The following is a 26,149-nucleotide window of genomic DNA, read 5'->3' as shown; positions in this document are numbered from 1 at the left end:
TATCAGCTTACAGTTAGGGTTAAAAAATTTTTCACCTATGTTCGCCGCCTTGCCTGGCAGTAGATGTGTGCCATTTTGGAAAACTATCCCCGTTAGCCTCGTCATCTACCTGGAAAACCATTCACGTTGGGAACACATTCCTTCTTAGTATGTAAGACCTACCCTCTACTTTGACAACTTGAGTAAGTTAAGTCATTCTGTTCCTATTCCACAGTAATGATCTGGTTCGAAGCATCTCTGTTGTGGTAACATCATCATCATCATCATCTCTGGATTCTCTTCCTCATTAAGACACAAAAGGGATCCATAATGAGCTCCGTTGAAAAATGACGATGGAATAGAAAGACTTTTAGTTGAATGCGAATTCTACTCAGGAAAGGTAGGCCGTAACTTTCTAATTTACCCGTCTATCAGAGGAAAAATTACAAGAAAGGACATTATTTATTTCTCAGTTAGACTGACATTTCAGCATCTGCCTGCCTCGGAGCTTTAGATTTGAAAAAGGACTGAAAGTTCGAGAGAGAGAGAGAGAGAGAGAGAAACGGTGAGAAACAGATAATTGAGTTTTAAAATAGCTCAAAAACAGCATGAAGATGCAACAACAACATATGCTAATGTCATTAAGGCCCAGACAGGTTTACTAGGGCTAGCTGACAACACATTGCATCCCCGTCCTCAGTCGACCAGCACATGATCACAATCACATGTAGCTCAGCAGGGTTCTACAATTCCAGTCAGTCCACTGTATCCACGGTAACACGCTATCCAGACAGTACAGTAGAACAGCTCAGTCACGTAAACTAATCCAGGAAAACCTGAGGATACTGATGGAACTACTAGGACTTGTTAAAACCATTCAGATTCTGTTTTCATTCCGATACGGACTCAAAACTAATGTATATGTCAGGGAAAGTAATGTGAAGATGAAGCCTACTAACGAGGGCATTGCGTTCTTCCACCTCTGGCCTGCTGGTCCCCCTACCTCTGCGGAAGCACAGTTCGCGCTCAGCCCAGTCAAAACTGTTCGCTGCTCTGGCACCCCAATGGTGGAACAAGCTCCCTCACGACGCCAGGACAGCGGAGTCACTCACCACCTTCCGGAGACACTTGAAACCCTACCTCTTTAAGGAATACCTGGGATAGGATAAAAGTAAGCATTCTACCCCCCCCACACACAAAAAAAAAGTACAAAAATAAAACAAATACAAAAATATAAAATAAAAATATATAAACCAACAACTTTTTTTACATAAAATAAATAAATATATATATATATATAAATAAAACAAGTGAATAGTACAAATATACCCTATAAATAAAGAATTAACAAATTAGAAGAAAAAATTTTTAAAAAATGTGTCAAGTGGTTGTCCCACTGGCTATCATTAAGGTGAATGCACCAAGTTGTAAGTCGCTCTGGATAAGAGCGTCTGCTAAATGACGTAAAGGTAAATGCAGGTATGACAGCTAGGGTAAGGGTATGATAGCTAGGGTAAGGGTATGATAGCTAGGGTAAGGGTATGATAGCTAGGGTAAGGGTATGATAGCTAGGGTAAGGGTATGATAGCTAGGGTAAGGGTAGGATAGCTAGGGTAAGGGTAGGATAGCTAGGGTAAGGGTATGATAGCTAGGGTAAGGGTATGATAGCTAGGGTAAGGGTATGATAGCTGGGGTAAGGGTATGATAGCTGGGGTAAGGGTATGATAGCCGGGGTAAGGGTATGATAGCCAGGGTAAGGGTATGATAGCTAGGGTAAGGGTATGATAGCTAGGGTAAGGGTATGATAGCTAGGGTAAGTGATTGACAATCAGTGTTCAGTTCATACATGATGCAACACCTCTCAAATGTGTTGTCCTGTGGTTATTGATTTCTTTCTGCAGCTATAAGACAGGCCATTTCCACACGTTTCAACCAGGCATCCAGATGTCCAGTTAGGGTAGAGACACGTTCAAAATGTGCCTTGGTGGAGGATGGTATTAAGACTGCATTTTGGTTCCTGACTCCCTGCCCCACAACTAAACCAATCACCTCCAAAGCATCTACGTTTCCTCCGAGACAGAAGCTAACAGTGAAAGTCAAAAGTAGGCCTATGTGAACTCAGATAACATACCGCATCACAATCACAGACAACTTTTCTCCAACAGGAGGGTGTTTTTTTTTACCCAGCATCCTCCCATCAGCTTGTAGAGCTGGGCAGCACATGTTGTAGGCTCTGGGATGAGCTAATGGCCTGGCTGCCTGCCTGGAGCCTCTGTCTCTGGACCAGGCCCAGGCTCTGGGATGAGCTAATGGCCTGGCTGCCTGCCTGGAGCCTCTGTCTCTGGACCAGGCCCAGGCTCTGGGATGAGCTAATGGCCTGGCTGCCTGCCTGGAGCCTCTGTCTCTGGACCAGGCCCAGGCTCTGGGATGAGCTAATGGCCTGGCTGCCTGCCTGGAGCCTCTGTCTCTGGACCAGGCCCAGGCTCTGGGATGAGCTAATGGCCTGGCTGCCTGCCTGGAGCCTCTGTCTCTGGACCAGGCCCAGGCTCTGGGATGAGCTAATGGCCTGGCTGCCTGCCTGGAGCCTCTGTCTCTGGACCAGGCCCAGGCTCTGGGATGAGCTAATGGCCTGGCTGCCTGCCTGGAGCCTCTGTCTCTGGACCAGGCCCAGGCTCTGGGATGAGCTAATGGCCTGGCTGCCTGCCTGGAGCCTCTGTCTCTGGACCAGGCCCAGGCTCTGGGATGAGCTAATGGCCTGGCTGCCTGCCTGGAGCCTCTGTCTCTGGACCAGGCCCAGCCCCAGCGATGACTGACTGACCAATAAAAGAGCTTTTGGCTGCTCTGGAGAGGCGGAGACTAAAAGGAGGAATAAATAACAAAGTGCTCTGAGGAGAAATGGGGGCTGATGGAGAGAGACAAAGAGCTCTGACAGAGAGAGATATAGGGACGAGGTGAGGTGAGGCCCGCTCATTAGACAGCCACCTACGGCAGCAGATTGACGAGGGCAACATTGTCTGAGCTAAACTGACCAACTACACATAAACCCTCACATAATTCCGGCCAAAAACAATGACAATATCTCTCAACCAGTGGCATATGGCCTTTTTAGGTGAGCGCTGATGCCGCCCTGTGATAAGAAGTGCCCACTTTGTCAAAGGCAGGGACGCAAAAATATTTATATCTTGTCCATTACCAGCGCGCCTCTCCAGGGTGCTGTTGGGAGAGATTTGGCGCTGCAGCACTCCACCAACATTACGTCAAAAAAACGAATCTAACATAAATCATGTAGCAGATATAGGATATGGTAGAAAGAGTATGTGGCCTTTCCTGTAGCCTACAGGCTGGAGATAAAATGTATGACAATGTAATGAGATTGAAACTTTTATGATCAGTGGTTTCAAGCTTGTATCCGTACATTTTTTACGAGCTGATCATAGCTAAAAATAAAATACTTCTGCATTTCCTGCTGTGAAAAACACATTGCAAATAGGCTCAGGGTAACTCCTCCTGATAAAGTTGGGTAGCTGATATTCAGAGTTTAAATAGCCAAATTGATTAGTCACAGTAATCCGGAATAATAACACCAATGCAACATCCTGTTTTACAAACGGCGGGCCTACCACAAGGATGAGCATTCATTTATTTTATTATTTTTGGTCATTTAGCAGACGCTCTTATCCAGAACGACTTACAGGAGCAATTAGGGTTAAGTGCCTTGCTCAAGGGCACATCGACAGATTTTTCACCTAGTCGGCTCGGGGATTAGAACCAGCGACCTTTCGGTTACTGGCACAACGCTCTTACCCACTAAGCTACCTGCCGCCCTAGTCGGCTCGGGGATTAGAACCAGCGACCTTTCGGTTACTGGCACAACGCTCTTACCCACTAAGCTACCTGCCGCCCTGGCATTGAGGGCCGGCATGGTAGCTACACCCCAGTAAGCACAGGCTGACATCTTTTGGATGTCTTTTTTTGGTCCTGTTCTGACCCACAGTCTTTTTTTTGTGGGTGTTTTACAAAATGGTAGGCCTACCACATAGATGGCCGTTCCTAAAATTCAATTTCAGGCGACACTGTAGGCTACAACTCAGTAAGCACGGACCGACGCTGATGCCTGCCGGAGTTTTTTTTGTTGTTCTTGCCGGACGTCTTTTTTGGTGCAGTCCAGACCGGCCTTGATTTCCACGTCCACGGACGATGGTTTTCAGCCCGGTCCGGACCAAATCTGAACCAATCATAGACGTCTAATATTTGGTTCAGATTTTGTCCGGTCTGGACCAGCCTTGATTTATCCCAAACATAGACATCTATAAATGACATATGTTCAACTTTCATTCAGAACCTAAACGGATCCTAACTGTTAGACGTCTTTTCAACATCATTTTGCTTACTGGGACTATTCTAGTAGGGGAGTCCATTTGTCAGGCCGAGGGTGGCAGAATGATCAGGACCGGCCATGGGTAAGACCTTGAAGGAACTTCCAGGCACTTTTAATTTGCATTTGTCTCCTATAGGCAAGGAGAGATGGAAGGTGAGGCAGTGAGTCATATGAAGTCACTTCAGACAGCGGATATAATGACTACAGCAACCCAGAGAAACCAAAATGGATTTGGAGCAATAGCTGGCTAGGCTGCAGGGTCTGGAGACTCGACAGCAGTTTGTCTCCAAGGAAGCACACCACCGCTCAACTCGCTGCCAAATTGATGTTTTAACACATTAATGAAATGTGTGGATCTGTTGGCAGATGGCCAGGCTGTGGGCTTCCAACTCTCATGTCTGCTTAATTTACTCTAAATGCAGCAGCTGGAGTCTACAGGGTCAGCTCAGGTCAATGTCCAAGGTTCCTACAGCACTGTTCAGCCTCCTACAGCAATCTGATCCAATCCCCAGGGTCAGCTCAGGTCAATGTCCAAGGTTCCTACAGCGCTGTTCATCCTCCTACAACAATCTGATCCATCCCCGGTCCCGGTCCCAGCGCTGTTCAGCCTCCTACAGCAATCTGATCCAATCCCCAGGGTCAGCTCAGGTCAATGTCCAAGGTTCCTACAGCTCTGTTCAGCCTAACCCCATTAGACCTATACAGTACGAAGACATAGCCCCTCTCTCATATGCTATTATTAGATTTGATCAATACAATACACTTAGCATCCATTCTCTATGGGGGTCATTATTGACTGACTGCACCTTGAAGTCACCAAGTACAAGGCCTGTAAAACGGACACCTAAAACCTCCCATTACATCATGAGGGCCTGTCAAACGGACACCTAAAACCTCCCATTACATCATGAGGGCCTGTCAACCGGGACACCTAAAACCTCCCATTACATCATGAGGGCCTGTCAACCGGGACACCTAAAACCTCCCATTACATCATGAGGGCCTGTCAACCGGGACACCTAAAACCTCCCATTACATCATGAGGGCCTGTCAACCGGGACACCTAAAACCTCCCATTACATCATGAGGGCCTGTCAACCGGACACCTAAAACCTCCCATTACATCATGAGGGCCTGTCAACAGGGACACCTAAAACCTCCCATTACATCATGAGGGCCTGTCAACAGGGACACCTCCCATTAAATCATGAGGGCCTGTCAACCGGACACCTAAAACCTCCCATTACATCATGAGGGCCTGTCAACCGGGACACCTAAAACCTCCCATTACATCATGAGGGCCTGTCAACCGGGACACCTAAAACCTCCCATTACATCATGAGGGCCTGTCAACCGGACACCTAAAACCTCCCATTACATCATGAGGGCCTGTCAACCGGGACACCTCCCATTACATCATGAGGGCCTGTCAACCGGGACACCTAAAATCTCCCATTACATCATGAGGGCCTGTCAACCGGACACCTAAAACCTCCCATTACATCATGAGGGCCTGTCAACCGGACACCTAAAACCTCCCATTACATCATGAGGGCCTGTCAAACGGACACCTAAAACCTCCCATTACATCATGAGGGCCTGTCAACCGGACACCTAAAACCTCCCATTACATCATGAGGGCCTGTCAACCGGACACCTAAAACCTCCCATTACATCATGAGGGCCTGTCAACCGGACACCTAAAACCTCCCATTACATCATGAGGGCCTGTCAACCGGGACACCTAAAACCTCCCATTACATCATGAGGGCCTGTCAACCGGGACACCTAAAACCTCCCATTACATCATGAGGGCCTGTCAACCGGGACACCTCCCATTACATCATGAGGGCCTGTCAACCGGACACCTAAAACCTCCCATTACATCATGAGGGCCTGTCAACCGGACACCTAAAACCTCCCATTACATCATGAGGGCCTGTCAACCGGGACACCTAAAACCTCCCATTACATCATGAGGGCCTGTCAACCGGGACACCTAAAACCTCCCATTACATCATGAGGGCCTGTCAACCGGGACACCTAAACCCATTACATCATGAGGGCCTGTCAACCGGGACACCTAAAACCTCCCATTACATCATGAGGGCCTGTCAACCGGACACCTAAAACCTCCCATTACATCATGAGGGCCTGTCAACCGGACACCTAAAACCTCCCATTACATCATGAGGGCCTGTCAACCGGACACCTAAAACCTCCCATTACATCATGAGGGCCTGTCAACCGGGACACCTAAAACCTCCCATTACATCATGAGGGCCTGTCAACCGGGACACCTAAAACCTCCCATTACATCGCGAGGGCCTGTCAACCGGACACCTAAAATCTCCCATTACATCATGAGGGCCTGTCAACCGGACACCTACTCCCATTACATCATGAGGGCCTGTCAACCGGACACCTAAAACCTCCCATTACATCATGAGGGCCTGTCAACCGGACACCTAAAACCTCCCATTACATCATGAGGGCCTGTCAACCGGACACCTAAAACCTCCCATTACATCATGAGGGCCTGTCAACAGGACACCTAAAACCTCCCATTACATCATGAGGGCCTGTCAACCGGGACACCTAAAACCTCCCATTACATCATGAGGGCCTGTCAACCGGACACCTAAAACCTCCCATTACATCATGAGGGCCTGTCAACCGGACACCTAAAACCTCCCATTACATCATGAGGGCCTGTCAACCGGACACCTAAAACCTCCCATTACATCATGAGGGCCTGTCAACCGGACACCTAAAACCTCCCATTACATCATGAGGGCCTGTCAACCGGACACCTAAAACCTCCCATTACATCATGAGGGCCTGTCAACCGGGACACCTAAAACCTCCCATTACATCATGAGGGCCTGTCAACCGGACACCTAAAACCTCCCATTACATCATGAGGGCCTGTCAACCGGACACCTAAAACCTCCCATTACATCATGAGGGCCTGTCAACCGGGACACCTAAAATCTCCCATTACATCATGAGGGCCTGTCAACCGGGACACCTAAAACCTCCCATTACATCATGAGGGCCTGTCAACCGGGACACCTAAAACCTCCCATTACATCATGAGGGCCTGTCAACCGGGACACCTCCCATTACATCATGAGGGCCTGTCAACCGGGACACCTAAAATCTCCCATTACATCATGAGGGCCTGTCAACCGGACACCTAAAACCTCCCATTACATCATGAGGGCCTGTCAACCGGACACCTAAAACCTCCCATTACATCATGAGGGCCTGTCAACGGACACCTAAAACCTCCCATTACATCATGAGGGCCTGTCAACCGGACACCTAAAACCTCCCATTACATCATGAGGGCCTGTCAACCGGACACCTAAAACCTCCCATTACATCATGAGGGCCTGTCAACCGGACACCTAAAACCTCCCATTACATCATGAGGGCCTGTCAACCGGGACACCTAAAACCTCCCATTACATCATGAGGGCCTGTCAACCGGACACCTAAAACCTCCCATTACATCATGAGGGCCTGTCAACCGGACACCTAAAACCTCCCATTACATCATGAGGGCCTGTCAACCGGACACCTAAAACCTCCCATTACATCATGAGGGCCTGTCAACCGGACACCTAAAACCTCCCATTACATCATGAGGGCCTGTCAACCGGGACACCTAAAACCTCCCATTACATCATGAGGGCCTGTCAACCGGGACACCTAAAACCTCCCATTACATCATGAGGGCCTGTCAACCGGACACCTAAAACCTCCCATTACATCATGAGGGCCTGTCAACCGGACACCTAAAACCTCCCATTACATCATGAGGGCCTGTCAACCGGACACCTAAAACCTCCCATTACATCATGAGGGCCTGTCAACCGGACACCTAAAACCTCCCATTACATCATGAGGGCCTGTCAACCGGGACACCTAAAACCTCCCATTACATCATGAGGGCCTGTCAACCGGACACCTAAAACCTCCCATTACATCATCGAGGGCCTGTCAACCGGACACACCTCCCATTACATCATGAGGGCCTGTCAACTGGACACCTAAAACCTCCCATTACATCATGAGGGCCTGTCAACCGGACACCTAAAACCCTCCCATTACATCACGAGGGCCTGTCAACAGGACACCTAAAACCTCCCATTACATCATGAGGGCCTGTCAACAGGACACCTAAAACCTCCCATTACATCATGAGGGCCTGTCAACCGGGACACCTAAAACCTCCCATTACATCATGAGGGCCTGTCAACCGGACACCTAAAACCTCCCATTACATCATGAGGGCCTGTCAACCGGACACCTAAAACCTCCCATTACATCATGAGGGCCTGTCAACCGGACACCTAAAACCTCCCATTACATCACGAGGGCCTGTCAACCGGACACCTAAAACCTCCCATTACATCATGAGGGCCTGTCAACCGGACACCTAAAACCTCCCATTACATCATGAGGGCCTGTCAACCGGGACACCTAAAACCTCCCATTACATCATGAGGGCCTGTCAACCGGGACACCTAAAACCTCCCATTACATCATGAGGGCCTGTCAACTTGGGACACCTAAAACCTCCCATTACATCATGAGGGCCTGTCAACCGGGACACCTAAAACCTCCCATTACATCATGAGGGCCTGTCAACCGGACACCTAAAACCTCCCATTACATCATGAGGGGCCTGTCAACCGGACACCTAAAACCTCCCATTACATCATGAGGGCCTGTCAACCGGACACCTAAAACCTCCCATTACATCATGAGGGCCTGTCAACCGGACACCTAAAACCTCCCATTACATCATGAGGGCCTGTCAACCGGACACCTAAAACCTCCCCATTACATCATGAGGGCCTGTCAACCGGACACCTAAAACCTCCCATTACATCATGAGGGCCTGTCAACCGGGACACCTAAAACCTCCCATTACATCATGAGGGCCTGTCAACCGGGACACCTAAAACCTCCCATTACATCATGAGGGCCTGTCAACCGGACACCTAAAACCTCCCATTACATCATGAGGGCCTGTCAACCGGACACCTAAAACCTCCCATTACATCATGAGGGCCTGTCAACCGGACACCTAAAACCTCCCATTACATCATGAGGGCCTGTCAACCGGACACCTAAAACCTCCCATTACATCATGAGGGCCTGTCAACCGGACACCTAAAACCTCCCATTACATCATGAGGGCCTGTCAACCGGACACCTAAAACCTCCCATTACATCATGAGGGCCTGTCAACCGGACACCTAAAACCTCCCATTACATCATGAGGGCCTGTCAACCGGGACACCTAAAACCTCCCATTACATCATGAGGGGCCTGTCAACCGGGACACCTAAAACCTCCCATTACATCATGAGGGCCTGTCAACCGGGACACCTAAAACCTCCCCATTACATCATGAGGGCCTGTCAACCGGACACCTACCTCCCATTACATCATGAGGGCCTGTCAACCGGGACACCTAAAACCTCCCATTACATCATGAGGGCCTGTCAACAGGACATTTTTTAGGCTATTTCTTTCCATTTAAAATCACTTGATCTGTGAATCTTCCTGAAATAGCAGCTAGCTCTAACAGGAAGCCTGCTCACTGCAATACCTCCTGTATCACTTCACAGCCTCTGGGTTCAAGTGCTGTTTGAAATCTTTTTAAATACTTTTGAGTGTTTCCTTTAAGGAACGATTCACCCATTTTTGAATGTTACGTAATATCTGTGCATCTCTGAGCGACGTTCTATCCATTCCATGGGTCATACGTAGTGTACTATATAGGAAATATAAAAGGTGTCATTTGGGACCCAGCCTCTCTCCAGCAGAGCGTCGCTCGCCTCTGCAGCATGGATCCACCTAAAGGGATTATTTGAATGCATTTCCTGGCATGCTTCTTGGCATCCAATCGCAGTACAAGAGGCAAGGAAATGAACATACAGAGGGGGTGTAAGAATAGTTTAATCTCAAGGACTGGGCTGTTAGTGATATCAATGTAAAGGCTGTATGGGTGGAGTATTAATATAGCTTCTCTCAGGGACTGTTAGTGATATCAATGTAAAGGCTGTATGGATGGAGTATTAATATAGCTTCTCTCAGGGACTGTTAGTGATATCAATGTAAAGGCTGTATGGATGGAGTATTAATATAGCTTCTCTCAGGGACTGTTAGTGATATCAATGTAAAGGCTGTATGGATGGAGTATTAATATAGCTTCTCTCAGGGACTGTTAGTGATATCAATGTAAAGGCTGTATGGGTGGATTCAGATGGAGATGCCAAGGTCGATGTAGGGCTCTGGTCAAAAGTAGTGCACTACATCTGGAATAGGAAGCCATTTGGTACAAAGCTTTATCTCTGCAGCGCTAGCCTATTATACCGTACAGCTGCCTCAACTGACACGTTCTGCTGCTTCCCATCAACACTTCCATAGTATCCCGATACTCTTGGTTGGTCTTCAACACTTCCATAGTATCCTGATACTCTTGGTTGGTCTTCAACACTTCCATAGTATCCTGATCCTCTTGGTTGGTCTTCAACACTTCCATAGTATCCTGATCCTCTTGGTTGGTCTTCAACACTTCCATAGTATCCTGATCCTCTTGGTTGGTCTTCAGCACTTCCATAGTATCCTGATCCTCTTGGTTGGTCTTCAACACTTCCATAGTATCCTGATACTCTTGGTTGGTCTTCAACACTTCCATAGTATCCGGATACTCTTGGTTGGTCTTCAACACTTCCATAGTATCCTGATACTCTTGGTTGGTCTTCAACACTTCCATTGTATCCTGATACTCTTGGTTGGCCTTCAACACTTTGATAGTATCCTGATACTCTTGGTTGGCCTTCAACACTTTGATAGTATCCTGATACTCTTGGTTGGCCTTCAACACTTTGATAGTATCCTGATACTCTTGGTTGGTCTTCAACACTTCGATAGTATCCTGATACTCTTGGTTGGTCTTCAACACTTCCATAGTATCCTGATACTCTTGGTTGGTCTTCAACACTTCCATAGTATCCTGATACTCTTGGTTGGTCTTCAACACTTGGTCTTGGTATTGTTCTGTTGTCATATCAACACATTGTCCAATAAACATGACACTATAATTAGGCTAGGTCCCTCTGCTTGGGGCTGGGCCCAGATAGTACAGTACAGGAGAGGACCAGGGCCCAGATAGTACAATACAGCAGAGGACCAGGTGCTGGGCCCATATAGTACAGTACAGGAGAGGACCAGGGGCTGGGCCCAGATAGTACAGTACAGCAGAGGACCAGGGCCCAGATAGTACAGTACAGGAGAGGACCAGGGCTGGGCCCAGATAGTACAGTACAGCAGAGGACCAGGTGCTGGGCCCAGATAGTACAGTACAGCAGAGGACCAGGTGCTGGGCCCAGATAGTACAGTACAGGAGAGGACCAGGGCCCAGATAGCAGGGCCCAAAACCTCTAATTGTCAGCCACTATTCAGATTGCCTGGTCCTGGATGTGTTTGTGCCGTCTTGCCAGGACAACGCCATGTTAAATTTCAACCCCAGGAGTTGGCAAGACAGCACAAACAGATCGAGGACCAAGGTGAACTGCAACCTGCATAAAAACTAAAAAAAACTAAAATAGGCCTACAGCATCCACCTCCACTCCTGATCCATACCGCTTAACATGGTGGGACGTGAAACATGCAGATTAGGCTGTTGGCAGCCCAGAAGCGTTCCCCTCTCACGTGATCTGGGTTGGATGAGGATCCTTTCACCTAGACTTATATCATTACAAATCTCTGGCTGGCTGCTAAGGCCTTTCCACTGACCATGCCTGATCTGCAATATGTCATGTGTGTGTGTGTGTGAGATTGTGTATGTGTGTGTGTGTGAAGAGGGAAACCAGTTCGACGGGATCTGTTATATTTCAGCATGACCTACCTACCCATCGTTCAACTGATCAATCCACTTCCCAAGTCTACAGTGAGCCTTCGTACCAGCCTTCCTGTTTAGTGGGCAGACGAAGCTGGGTGATGGTAGCAGCAGTAGTGAGCCTTCGTACCAGCCTCCCTGTTTAGTGGGCAGACGAAGCTGGGTGATGGTAGCAGCAGTAGTGAGCCTTCGTACCAGCCTCCCTGTTTAGTGGGCAGACGAAGCTGGGTGATGGTAGCAGCAGTAGTGAGCCTTCGTACCAGCCTCCCTGTTTAGTGGGCAGACGAAGCTGGGTGATGGTAGCAGCAGTAGTGAGCCTTCGTACCAGCCTCCCTGTTTAGTGGGCAGACGAAGCTGGGTGATGGTAGCAGCAGTAGGATGGATCACTGGGGACCAGGAAAGGAGGAGAGTCTCTGTTTCCTATTCATCAGGACACACATTTTTGCAATAGAAAAACTAAAAAAAAAAAAGCATTTCTTATTGGACAAATTCAGGTAGTCCCTCCCAATTTCTGTCAAATTTTCTCCAGTTTGGTGCCTAATGAATATGACCCAGGAGAGGAGGAGAGCCCAGACTTGGCTGCCTCTCCCAGGACATTTCAGGGAAGAGGTTGTGGCACTCAGGCACTGTGGGGTGGTGGTGTTGCCTTTCAATGAGGGCTTATCACTCAAGTAGACGCAAAACACCTGCTTCTGTATAGAATCTTACATGGATGATGTCATTATACATGGCAGCTAGGCCTAACTTGCGCGTGAAGGATTGAATCTCTTGAAAGGAACAATATTCTAAACAGCTAAATTCAGCTGTATTGCAAATGAAAAAAAGTCTAAAAAAGTGCATTATAAAACTCACCAGATGTTGACAGAGTTGTGTAATAATCCCACAAAACAACACCCCATGAGATGATTATAGATGCACTGTTAACTGCCCATTTCAATGACTTCCCATGCACCCCACAACAAAAGGATGCTTGTTATGCGTGTTTGGGTTTGTTCTTGTAACATTCCAGAAATTCTAGTACAGCATGTAGACTACTAGACCTGAGGAAGACAGACTGTTATTCAAACAATGCACCAAATGATGATTGAATTATATTACATGGTTCGGTAGCTTAAAATGCTTAATAGGCTAAAGACTTGTACTAATATTTGAGTGTGATGAAACAATCTGGATTACAGGCACGCGTCCCAAATGGCACCCCATTCCCTATATAGTGCACTACTTTTGACCATAGGGCCCTGGTCAAAAGTAGTGCACTAAATAGAGAATAGGGTGCCATTTGGGACACATCCTAGTCATCATGGGACTATGTCCAAACATTGCCTAATCGAGCTGACAGTTTGGACGAGTATTTAATTAGAGTTAAGAGTCAGTCATGATGAACTAAACCTGAATTCTCTCTAGCTAACGAACTGCAAGTTATTCTCATCTCCCTCCACCCCCCCGTTTCTCCTTTATTGTTCAGCTGAGGGAGTGTGACCCTAAAAAAGACAGTTACTCAAAACAATAGGACTGGGTTGTGTTCATTAGGAAACAAACGGACGAAACCGGACAGAAACGACTACTACCTGGAGTCCAATAAGAAACACTCACTTTTGTTTTCTGTTGCAAAACGTTTTCAGTTGTGTGTCCTAATGAATACGACCCTAGTTGGCACTTCTTCCTTCCTCAGGTTACAGCCAAGGCGGCGTTTTTCACTAGAAACAAAAGCAACTTGGCTCCGAGGTAGCTATGCTAGAAAACAGGCACTTTCCTTTTCTTTTCTGACATGTAGAAACAAGGAGCTAGTCCGTGTGGGAGGGTTTCTTAAAGCTTTTATTGGACTGACAGCACAAAGGCAGTCACTAACAACCGGAGCTTGTGTAGGCTAAGCTAACAACCGGAGCTTGTGTAGGCTAAGCTAACAACCGGAGCTTGTGTAGGCTAAGCTAACAACCGGAGCTTGTGTAGGCTAAGCTAACAACCGGAGCTTGTGTAGGCTAAGCTAACAACCGGAGCTTGTGTAGGCTAAGCTAACAACCGGAGCTTGTGTAGGCTAAGCTAACAACCGGAGCTTGTGTAGGCTAAGCTAACAACCGGAGCTTGTGTAGGCTAAGCTAACAACCGGAGCTTGTGTAGGCTAAGCTAACAACCTGGGCCCAGTTTCCCGATAGCAATTTAAATTTAGGCTTACGAGTGTTTTAACAATGCATCTTTCCTACAAATGGCCGAAGATGTAACATGTTTCCCAACACCCCGCAGAGAGAACGCTCACTATCGTTGAGGCATTTGTCGCTACTGATAGGATCGAAAGAAAAGCCGGTGCCGCTCTCGGATCAGCTTTCTCCATTCAAATTTTACATTAAGATTATAATTATTCCACAATACTGACGATGGATCAGCTCCTAGAGAAATATTAAAATCACATACGGCTGCAAATATTGAGGCAGCTTATTCTAATGCGTACCCTATAAATCAAGATGTGGCACATCACTGCATACCTGTTAGGCTACACGTCATGAAATAAGAGGCAGAAATGACAAACCGTAGCCAAATAGCAAAATAAAACTATAGGCTACATGAAATTGTAGCCTATACTGTTGGTAGGCTATTTATCTTTTAATGCAGTCATCTCCGTTTTCATTTGAAGCATCCTTTTAGCCTTCGCTTGTTTGTAATAATTGCAAAGACATTTGGCAACTTTGTATTTTGTAGTCAGGGCCTATACACAGAACGGTCTTTTTAAACAGGCAAATCTTCTTGTGTTGTTATTTCGGCTGATGTTTCCATGGCATCCATGGTTACGTTGACATTTAGGCTAGCCTACGGTACTTCAACGTCCGGACAGACGATCATTAATAAAAGAAAACACTAGACCTGTGTGTTTACTGTGCCTGTTTAGGCTACCTGAAGTGGCCTACTAAACTAGGCAAACAGATCGTCATCAACTGTTGCTTACATAGTCATAATCAGTGTTGGGATTAGTTACTTGAAAAAGTAATCTTACACTTTACATTTAACAAAAAATCAACGCATTACTTTACAATATTACTTTGTGTGGAAAGTAACACGTTATGTTACTTTGTGTTACTTTCTGTTTGACTCTCAGAGGGAGCAAGACAAGCCGCGCTCCACCAAAGACAGGCTCCTTACTAACTCAGGTTGGATCACTACTTTCTCCTTTCATCTGTGGTGCTGCTTTCCTGTGCTGGTCTACAAAGTGCCGCGCTGTCATATGGGCTGCTTAATTAGCCATATATACTACAAGCCAAACATCTGTACAGATGATGTCCTATCTTTACATTCAAAATCTCTCTCCAGCTGCAAGTTCTGATTATGGACCACACGTAGGCAGACCCATAGAGATGTATAGAGGGCACACTTGCCAACACGGACCCATAGAGATGTATAGAGGCCACACTTGCCAACACGGACCCATAGAGATGTATAGAGGCCACACTTGCCAACACAGACCCATAGAGATGTATAGAGGGCACACTTGCCAACACGGACCCATAGAGATGTATAGAGGGCACACTTGCCACCACGGACCCATAGAGATGTATAGAGGCCACACTTGCCAGCACGGACCCATAGAGATGTATAGAGGGAACACTTGCCAGCACGGACCCATAGAGATGTATAGAGGCCACACTTGCCAACACGGACCCATAGAGATGTATAGAGGGAACACTTGCCAACACGGACCCATAGAGATGTATAGAGGGCACACTTGCCACCAGACGGGAAAGCCCATAGTTATCCCAAGCGATCAACGGCAAAGATCAGAGGTGCGCATTTCTATGGACAGCAGCTGTCATGACATTTCTCCAAACAGCCTTTCTCCATCTTGCTTGAGAACTAAATGAGGAAACAAGTTGAGATCGGATCATGGTAACATGCGCCCGGTAGAGATATGATTCTGAAAGTAACGCACGCGTTGTTTGACAAAGTAACTGTAATAATATTAATTACACGCTACTTTACTCCGTTAGTGATAAAAGTAAATCGGATTACATAACGCGTTACTTTGTAACCCGTTATCCACAACACTGGTCATAATAGGCCATCACTGTCTATCCATTGATCACATGTATTTCTCAAACAAACCATAACACAATAAACTCTTTAGTAGTTGTACATTTCATTGTCTCCCATGATGAAATCATGGAGGGGGCCGTGGATCCGTCTCTGTCCGTTAGCACATTAAATCACACGCGATCTCAGACAGCACTGGCCCAAATTTTTTTACGAAACTTGTGTGAATGACGCGTCTTGCCATAGAGATCCGGCATTTACTAAATGACACTGATTGGCCCAATGGGGGGAGCTTATAATAATGAACTGAAATGGGTTAATCACACGCGATACGTCAGTCGGCCCGAGGGGAAACTGTGGAATGACCACAAAGTGAACAGGAAATAAAGTAGGACCGAGGTGGAAATTGTAGTTGGCACACACGCAAACTGTTTCACCACTGTTTTCTGCCTGAGCATGTGCTTTCAAAAGGGGGCTTTTCCCAATATTCAAAACAATGTTTGCTTGGAAATAGCCATTTTAAAAATGGGTCATTCAAGACAAGTTTACCACATTTTTTACTTTGACCCCAAAAGGATTATTGACAGCAAAGAAAGCCTAATATTAACTTTGCATTGACGAGAGAGACCTACCAGTTGGCTGTGTGAGAGAGTCGACAAGCCAGGGCAAGCTCCCGAAGAGGTATGTTGGTATTAGTAATAAGGGTGTGGTACAAGCTTGTTGCACAGTTGCCCTTTTAACCACAATTACCTTGCTTAGTGGCCGTGCGATTAGAGTGCCATCATCATATAAGGAGACTGACTGTAGCCTACTCTAATGCTGTTAATGTAGCCCTCGTCAGTATTCATTAACTGTTATCCAGTGTATGAACTAGCACTGAAAATCTGCTTACTTAGGCGTCACACAATAATAATGAAGGCCTACTACTGTAAACAAAACAATAACAGTACTACTGGCAAGAGGAAACGGTCACTTGACAACTAGGCCTAGGCCTATTGCAATAGGCCTTGAAACAACTGTTTGATACACCGGGACTCTAGTCTCTCAAGCATGAAACGCACCGAGAATCTCACTGCCGATGGGTCCTTATCACAGTGGGAGGCCGTTCCTTCTCATGCTAGAACAACAGCGGTACCTGCTGCGTGACGACCCGGTGGCGACCAACCTACCGATTCTACTTGTAGAATCGCAATGCTCGTCAGTGGCCAGCAACTTGATTTTGAGCCAATCAGACAGCACGAACCCCACCCCCCAAAAAAAGTAAAAGAAAGGCATTTTCTCCGTACATCCACGGATGAACCAGTCACACTTCATATGCAATATAGGCTGTGTGGTGGTAGCTAGCTAAGTGCACAAACGCAATGCACACAACACTAAATCATTCTTCCAAGCCAGCTAACCACTGTAGCTAGAATTGACATAATTAAATCACAATGGATTAGCTAGTTTCAACGAAACAGCAGCCTGTGTTAGTTGCCAAGTTAGTGCAGTGTCCTTAGCTAGCTAGCAAAGTTGTACTAGCTAGCGAATATGCTATGGAGTATGCTATGGAGAGTGAATTAAAATGTTTCTTCGTCATTTTGCTAGGTAGTTATCTAGCTGTGGCCATCTGGCTAGTATCAACAAAGGCTTTCTACAAAATGGCAACATTAGCGCGGATAGCTTGGAATCTAGACTACAAGCAATATGCACGGATATGCATTGCCAAACAACGCTACTGCCACCTTCTGGTTTGGAGTATTTTAAGAAGGCTGAGTGGCTGACGACTTCCAAGGTCTTTGCTGTGTGAACACAAAAGAGATTGAACAGTGTCGGCAGTCAGAGGTGCCAAGTACTGTCTCAAGGCAAACATTTGACAATCCTACCGGAGTGTCTGAACTTTAAGACTCAAGGCCCACTGGCAGTGCAGTAGAGAGCGAACTCTAGTCTAGAGGTCTTCACGAATATACCCGAAACCGGTTACCCGAGACGGCCACGCACCTCGGATCTGTGTGAAAATATGTGAAATGCCGACAAGATCTGAAATTATATTTGAAGAAGAAAATATCCTGATTAAATGACCTTTGCTACGCATGGCAGAGTTGGTTCAGGTTCTTTCAATATATTAATCTCTATCTTCCGCCTGTCTGCCTCTGTTTGGCTTGAGCTCTCGCTATAGGGAACTAGCATCATTGTTTCAACTGGGCCCTCACTGTCTCCCATTCCAATGATGCGCTCAGGACAGACTGCTGTATTTGCGCAAGGGATAAGTGTACAGGTAGCCTATTTTATCACCAGTTTCCACTGGAGATATGGGATCAGAAATTGTTGCTAATTCACACTGAGGCACAATGGTTAGGCCTATCAAGGAGTGTTGAACAGGCCGGGTACTTCTATGCGTGCTCAAGCATGATATATACAAAATAAAACATTAAAAAGGGTAAACTCACAATTAAATAATGAATGCGCACGAATTAGCAGGAGACAGAGCGCATTCTGTAGAGAGACGCGCCTATACATCTTCACCACACGCCCGATCCCGTCTTGTCTCAACATTTTAAATTTGGGATGTCATCTATGAAAATACTAAACAAAATCAATGATTTTAGATACATCTGAAAATGCATGTGAAATGTCAACATGCACTGCCAGACAAGTCAAAACTACACTGCACAAAAAATATTAAAACGCAACATGTAAAGTGTTGGTCGTCCCATGTTACATGTGCTGAAATAAAAGATCCCCGAAATGTTCCATGCGCACAACACAACGCCACAGATGTCTCAAATTGAGGGAGGGTGCAATTGGCATGGTGATGCAGGAATGTCCACCAGAGCTGTTGCCAGAGAATTGAATGTTCATTTCTCGACCATAATGTCGTTTTGGAGAAGTGGAAGTACGTCCAACCAGCCTCACAACCGCAGACCACGTGTATGGCATCGTGTGGGCAAGAGGGCTGCGGATGTCAATGTTGTGAACAGAGTGCCCCATGGTGGCGGTGGGGTTATGGTATGGGCAGGCATAAGCTATGGACAATGAACACGATTGTATTTTATCGATGGCAATTTGAATGCACCGAGGTACTGTGACGAGATCCTGAGGCCCATTGTGAGGCCCATTTTTTAAAGGTATCTGTGACTAACAGATTAATATCTGTATTCCCAGTCATGTGAAATCCATAGATTAGGGCCTAATGAATTTATTTCACTCGACTGATTTCCTTATATGAACTGTAACTCAGTAAAATCTTGGAAATTGTTTCATGTTGCGTTAATATTTTTTGTTCAGTACATTTTGCTTGCTTTCGTGGCAATAAAGCTGCATTTTTTTATATTTCGGAAAACAAATGACTGGGTCCTGTCTTGGATGGGAATTTTACAGATCCAATTCGGTTTGGAGCTCAATTTCGGGATCCGAGAAGACCTCTACTGTCCAAGACTGGCAGTGCAGTAGCAAACTACCTTGACATTCAGCTCCTTCCTCTCTCATTGCCTTGACTAATAAACACACTCTTGTGATGTCCTGGTAGGAAATGACAAGGAGTTATGCAGGCTTTTTCTTCTTTCAGGAGAGCAATAAAAGTAGCCCATTCTAAGTTCATAACTAACCTACCTGTAAGCCAACTTTGACATAGTTGAACACTTTCCAGAGACTCAGCAACAGGTTTAACTGTTTGCAGTAATGCAAAGTACAAACAAATTGCTTAGTACCCTAGTTAGACTGCTTGACAGCAACTGTGATCGCAGAGGATTGAAGATGATATCTTAGTAATGTGTGATTACGTGGCAGCAGCAGAATCATGATGGTATTGATACATAGAAGAGGATAAGTTTGGCAACAGCGCTCCAATGGCCTACTACAAACAACTACGACCTTATCACGTCCGGCACTGCCAAACCACATATTGTGCAACCTACTGCTATGAGAAACCCTGAGCTTACTGACAGCTCTAGTCTGTGTTGTCAGTCTGAATGCGATTTTCGGTGTGCCGTAAAACTTGACCTTTCTCTACTCTGCGTAAATGCTATGTCATAGTAGTTCATTCCTTGTTCAGTTCAGTCAAGTGTCCTGCAGGGCCAAGTTTGGGGCAGCTAGCGAGGTAGCGCAGCTTTCTAGTCCAAGTAACTATGCCCACTGGACAGGAAGGTAAAACTGGGTGGTGGGTTGTTGTTGTTTTGGTTACTCAATCTGTGAGTAGGCTACTTCCTGTTCAATGGGGGAAAATCACCTCTACTACATTCACGTTGAAGAACACTTGTTTCATGTTGAATAGCACCAATGTATAGTTGAGATAACGTTTTTATTTTGCTTATTTGAAAAGCTAGCGTTAGTCAATTTAGCTAGATAGCTAATCGTTATTAGAATGCCTTATCGTTATCAGAATTGTTAGCTAGTTAGTCATCTTGGTAAACACCCTAAATAACCACGTTGAACAGGTTGCAGTGACTTGTAGTGGACCCCCAAAAAACGAGTTAGCTAGTTGCGACACAGATGAATGCCTGTTGATGTGAGTTAGTGACAGGCTATCACTAGCAGCTAGGCTAACGTTAGTTAGCTCGCATTTTCTATTCTACGTACAACACGTTTAACCCTTTGTAGTCTGGACAAGATTGAAGCACACGTCCAGTCGCAGTTAGCCACGTATCAACGTACCTGAAGTGTGGTGATGTGTTTGTCGTTGAATTTATTTTCACAATACCGCAACACGAGCGACGTCTTTCCGACACAGCCCTCTCCCAACAAAACCACCTTGAAAGAGTAGGTTTTGTTGCCTGCTCCACCGCCAGCCGCCATGGTGAAATAAATATTATTATGAATAGAAGTAGCCCAGTCGAAGTATCTCCCTCTAATCACATTAGATGTCTCAAATCGAAATCAAGAAATAGTCAAGGACACGAATCCCCTGCGAATCAGAATAGGAACAAATGTCAGTCGCCCAGCTCTTGTAGACCAAAGTGATTTCCCCCACCCTCAGCTCGCTGGTTCGCTCTCCTCTCCCCTCTCAACCCGTACTAATGGCGTCTCTTCCTACGTCATGCACGGGGATCATATGATGAACTGGACAGCAACAATCCAAAGTGCTGGAGCTGAACAGTGGCTCAGTCTCCGAAATAATCTGAATATTGCATGTTAGAGCAAAGAAGACAGAAATTAGGAAATGAATAAAAACTGTAAACAAAATAAGACAGTTTGAAAGATGAAAAGTTACAAGCTCGGTAGTCAGTGTAATAAAAACTAGTCCTAAAAACTGAATTATGATGGGCTATGATTCATGTGGTTGGTTGTTCACCAGGATCATTATCTCTGCAATACCCTCCTGAATGAGAATAATTTGTCATACATAAATCATGAGGAATATATTTATCCTCTGAGCCATATGGCAGTGATATTTTATTTAAGCATTTCTGACAATCTGCTTATTTTCACATCAAAATATCATATAATTCTTGCAAGGCTCCCCGAACAAGATGCTGAAGTCCCCAATGCTGTACATACACACAGAGAGAGAAGACTAAGTGCTTGCCTCAAATCTGCTTTTTTAGAAAGAAGTATGCTTGTTTTGTTCAAACTTGACCTACTTCTGTTTCTACTAGAGACTTATTGGGGTAAAAATTCAGAAAATTACCCCTTTCTTAACTAGATAACGACCATACTTTAAAAAAAAATCCAAGGCACTCTGTTGTGGAAAAGTTAAAAAGCTTTTATTTTAGCGGCTATTGAATAGCAACAAACGTAAGCGCACAAACGCCTTGCGGCTCACCGGCCTTCATCAGGGTGGCCTGTGAGCCGCAACGCGTTGGTGCGTTTGGATTTTTTTGCTATGCAATAGCCGCTAAAATAAAAGCTTTTCAACTTTTTTTTCTTTTTTCTTTTTTTATCCACAAGAGAGCGTGCAACCCTGGTAGGCTATTTCATTGAGTCTCTAGAGCCTGTATTCACAATTAGCTAATTAATTATTGTTGAAGGTAACAAGTTATCTAAAACATTGGTATCGAAATGATCTCAAGGACATATCAAACCAAACAAAGAGTTTCACTACAGCCTTATCCAACACTAGTTACTGTCACAACAAACCTCTTGAATATCACCTTCAATGAAAAAAAAAAAAAAACATTAAAAGTAAGACAGGAATTTTCATACATGCCTGATGACTCAGTCAAATGTTTATTGAAAGCAGTGAGCTAAGTCCTTTTTTGCTAATTACATATTGAAACTGAGCAACATAAAGCCAATGTACAAACAGAATATAAAGTAGTCTACTTTTTAACAAACCATGAAGTCTACCTGTGCAAAGGGCATACATACAGAACACTTGTTTGAGATTATAACACCCCCACCACTTAAAGCCCTGTACAATAAATGTCCTCTAAAGTGCAAATAGCATTATACATTCACCAGAAAAACTATGACAAAGAAACACTAACAGTGCGAAATAGATGAAGAATATAACCCTCTCCGTGTGTGCACCATATTGCATAATGGATAAATAAAGTAAATAACATTTGGGCAGCTTGATTAGTAAGAACATCTTAAAAAGATGGTATCATGTCAGAAAAGTGTCAATGATGGATTGACCTGACCATCTTAGCAGAGAGATGAATACCGTAAAGACCTCACACTGTACTTAAAAAGGTCATTCGTTTATTTAGAGTTCTCTTTCTCTTCCCGTCTGGGTCTGGGAGATGATGGTCTGGAACCAAGAATAAACAAATGGAAAAATTGCATTTAGACTACACGGCCTGCTGCAGTTACAGAAAGGGGGAAACTTCATTTAGTCAAATCCACACACTCCAAATGTCAGTCAAATGACAAAACAAAACAAATAACATTTGTCTGACAAAGTGACATTTGAATCATACTTACATGTCCTTGATAGCTTTCCTCATGAGCTGTCTTGTACATGGGGACATCACATTGTCTGTTGGACTCCTTATTTCAGACCTACATTGCCACACGAGGGAGTAGAGAGAGAGAGAGAGAGAGAGAGAGAGAGAGAGAGAGAGAGAGAGAGAGTAGCGCGAGATTAGACCGAGAGCAGAGAGAGTAGAGCAGAGAGAGAGAGTAGAGCAGAGAGAGAGAGAGTAGAGCAGAGAGAGAGAGAGAGTAGAGCAGAGAGAGAGAGTAGAGCAGAGAGAGAGAGAGAGTAGAGCAGAGAGAGAGAGAGAGAGAGTAGAGCAGAGAGAGAGAGAAGAGCAGAGAGAGAGAGTAGAGCAGAGAGAGTAGAGCAGAGCAGAGAGAGAGAGTAGAGAGAGAGAGCAGAGAGAGTAGAGCAGAGCAGAGAGAGAGAGTAGAGAGAGAGAGTAGAGAGAGTAGAGCAGAGCGAGAGAGTAGAGCAGCGAGAGAGAGCGAGAGAGTAGAGTAGAGAGAGAGTAGAGCAGAGAGAGAGAGTAGAGCAGAGAGAATAGAGCAGAGAGAGAGAGTAGAGCAGAGAGAATAGAGCAGAGAGAGAGAGAGAGAGTAGAGCAGAGAGAGAGAGAGAGAGAGTAGAGCAGAGAGAGAGTAGAGCAGAGCAGAGAGAGAGTAGAGCAGAGCGAGAGTAGAGCAGAGAGAATATGTCAAGCATGTTAATTTGACAAAAGCTAAATCCCTTCTAGCCAGGACCCTGACTTGGGGCACTCTCACGTGGGTTATAAGTAATCTGTCACATGGTAACGTTACACAGGTGACCGGAAGTATTTGCAAAGGTGAGCGCTTATTATACCTCTGTGGGTGAATTGAATCAAAGATTATGGATATACTGACAAGATACACGTCTCTCCGCCCTAACAATGGGAGTTGTTGTCCACAAAGCGGCACGGCGGACTGTCTAGCTCCCGCCTATCCTTTCTTAGGATTGGTCTCATTATTGTAATCCCTTTATGAATATTCAATGAGGGTTGTTGACGTCAACCACCTGTATTCAATCGAGAGATGCTATGCTACTAGCCTCATGCCATGAATATGCATAGTCATCTCGAGACAACACCAATATAAATGTTTTTTTCTCAAAGTTGCCGGGATGTCATGTGTGCTACTTATATCAGTACACCCGTAACAACTTAAGCAATACGAAACGTCTGTTAGGTCAAATAAACTTCAGGTAGAAAATAAGCCATACATTTTTTGGTTGAACAAAAATTCGACACTTCATACAAAAACTCCTTGCTTGGTGGGTGAAAAAACGCCACCTGCTGGAGGAAGGCAGATTTTCCGCAAAGTTGGTCCTCTCTCTTCCTCTCTAATTGAATTGAGAGGAGAGACAGATCTGTATATAATGAAGAGATGCTCATGTCTCCGCCCCAAAAATAGAGTACCACAGTATGAGTCATAATACCCATAAAACCTAGCGGTCAAACAGGGAAATGGTATCAAAACGTTTTTCCCCATAGGGGCTTTTAGAAACACTTAAAATAAGGGCTGTGTTTCGTGTAGGCTTACCCTGGCTTGACGTTTTGATAACAGTGTAAATATATTGGAGAAGGTGACCTTTATCAATATATTTGCCTGTATTTACCCCCAACAAATGAAATGCTAATTAGCTGCTAATGTGGCTATCATAAAGAACTACAAATGCCATCATGATCTGGACGATACTGCCGAATCGAGGCAAAGGTAAGAATCTCTGGATTAACTATCTAATGTTAGCTAAATGCAGTAATGAATGAATTGGCTACATTTCTTTAAAATGTACCTGTTAGCAAATGTGCCAGTTAGAGATGACATCCAGGAGCTTGCAGGGATTTGTAGTCTTGCATGATGTCTACTTTTATGCCAATTAACATTTTGGAATCTGAGAGTAAATAGAGCCGAATATATTGACGAATCACCTTGCCCGAGAGAGATTGACATGGTTATCAAAATGTCACTCCAGGGTAAGCCTACACAAAACACAGCCCTTATTTGAAGTGTTTCTCAAATCCCCTATGGGAAAACGATTGGAACCATTTCCCTGCTTGACCGCTAGGTTTTACGGGTATAATGACACCTCCACTGTGGGGCTCTCAGCCGGGAAGACAGGCGACAAGTCACTTCTGCAATTAATGGGAAGACCACCCAACTAAATATCTACGCCTGGAAACCAAATTCTGGTCGATTCATTAAATGCTCTCCACCTGTGCCAGTGGCGTTTCATCGACACTACGCATTGCATAATTTATACTGTATAAAAATTGTAGGTTTTACATGCATTAATCTAACAATCATTTCAACTTTCACAACGTACTTCTCTTGAATCTTCTTTCTTTTCGCCAGGCTTGGTGTCGGTGGCTGTTGATTGAGGTGAGTATACATCGACTGCAGTGCTTTCCCAGAGCTCATTTTCTCTGCAGAAAGCCATCATGACATGAACGACAGTTTATATCCATAGCGAATTATGTAAACATTGTTGCAACTTGCATACAATAACGTACGCTCTACAATACGAACTGGAAATCGTTTTAAATTATGTAATTGATTATAACAACAAGTACACTTTCATTGTAGCAGTTAAAAGAACCCACCTTTATCTTTGTTGCCACAGTCGTGTAGCAAGCAGGAACTAGTAGTTTAGGCTCCAGATCCAGTTCGTTTAGTAACGATCAGCTGCGTTCATGTGAAGTAGGACATTTCGAACGTGGCGCTCCATGACGTTTTTCAAATACGCTCCTCTCATTGGTAGTTGCCACGGCACAAGCATAACAAACCGCCCTCTCAGAAAACATTTGACATACCTCATAATTTTATTTTCTCAGTAACTGTGTACATTGCAAGCTTTGTGATTTTTTTTGGGGAAAATAAACTCCAATCCTTAGACATGTTTAACCAGAAAAGTCGAATACTTTTCATTGTTGTATAACACAAATGTAATTTACATTCATACATTTTATGTGTAGGAGGAACAGGCACTTTTTCTA

General features: G+C 45.1%; 1 protein-coding gene and 1 long non-coding RNA gene across 2 annotated transcripts in view; both read right to left on the bottom strand.

Annotated features, from left to right (window-relative positions):
- The window catches only part of LOC123480995 (ras-related protein Rab-21-like), a 34,009-nt gene extending 12,691 nt beyond the window's left edge, over positions 1-21,318 (bottom strand). The window contains exon 1 of the mRNA XM_045223413.1: positions 20,931-21,318. Coding sequence (XP_045079348.1) covers positions 20,931-21,071 — 141 coding nt within the window. The 5' untranslated portion in view covers positions 21,072-21,318. The remainder of the gene's footprint in view (positions 1-20,930) is intronic.
- Positions 21,319-22,409: 1,091 nt separating this feature from the next.
- LOC121556243 lies at positions 22,410-25,867 on the bottom strand. Its single transcript, XR_005998124.2, has 4 exons — positions 25,757-25,867; positions 25,480-25,579; positions 23,142-23,219; positions 22,410-22,968 (listed from the first exon to the last, which is right to left on the bottom strand). It is a non-coding gene; the product is annotated as an uncharacterized LOC121556243 (long non-coding RNA).
- Positions 25,868-26,149: the final 282 nt, after the last annotated feature.

The sequence above is a fragment of the Coregonus clupeaformis genome, chromosome 11, assembly GCF_020615455.1.
Source record: "Coregonus clupeaformis isolate EN_2021a chromosome 11, ASM2061545v1, whole genome shotgun sequence".
Classification (NCBI taxonomy): Eukaryota; Metazoa; Chordata; class Actinopteri; order Salmoniformes; family Salmonidae; genus Coregonus; species Coregonus clupeaformis.
Note: the sequence above shows the minus strand (reverse complement) of the source record. Positions and strands in the feature narration are given on the sequence as shown.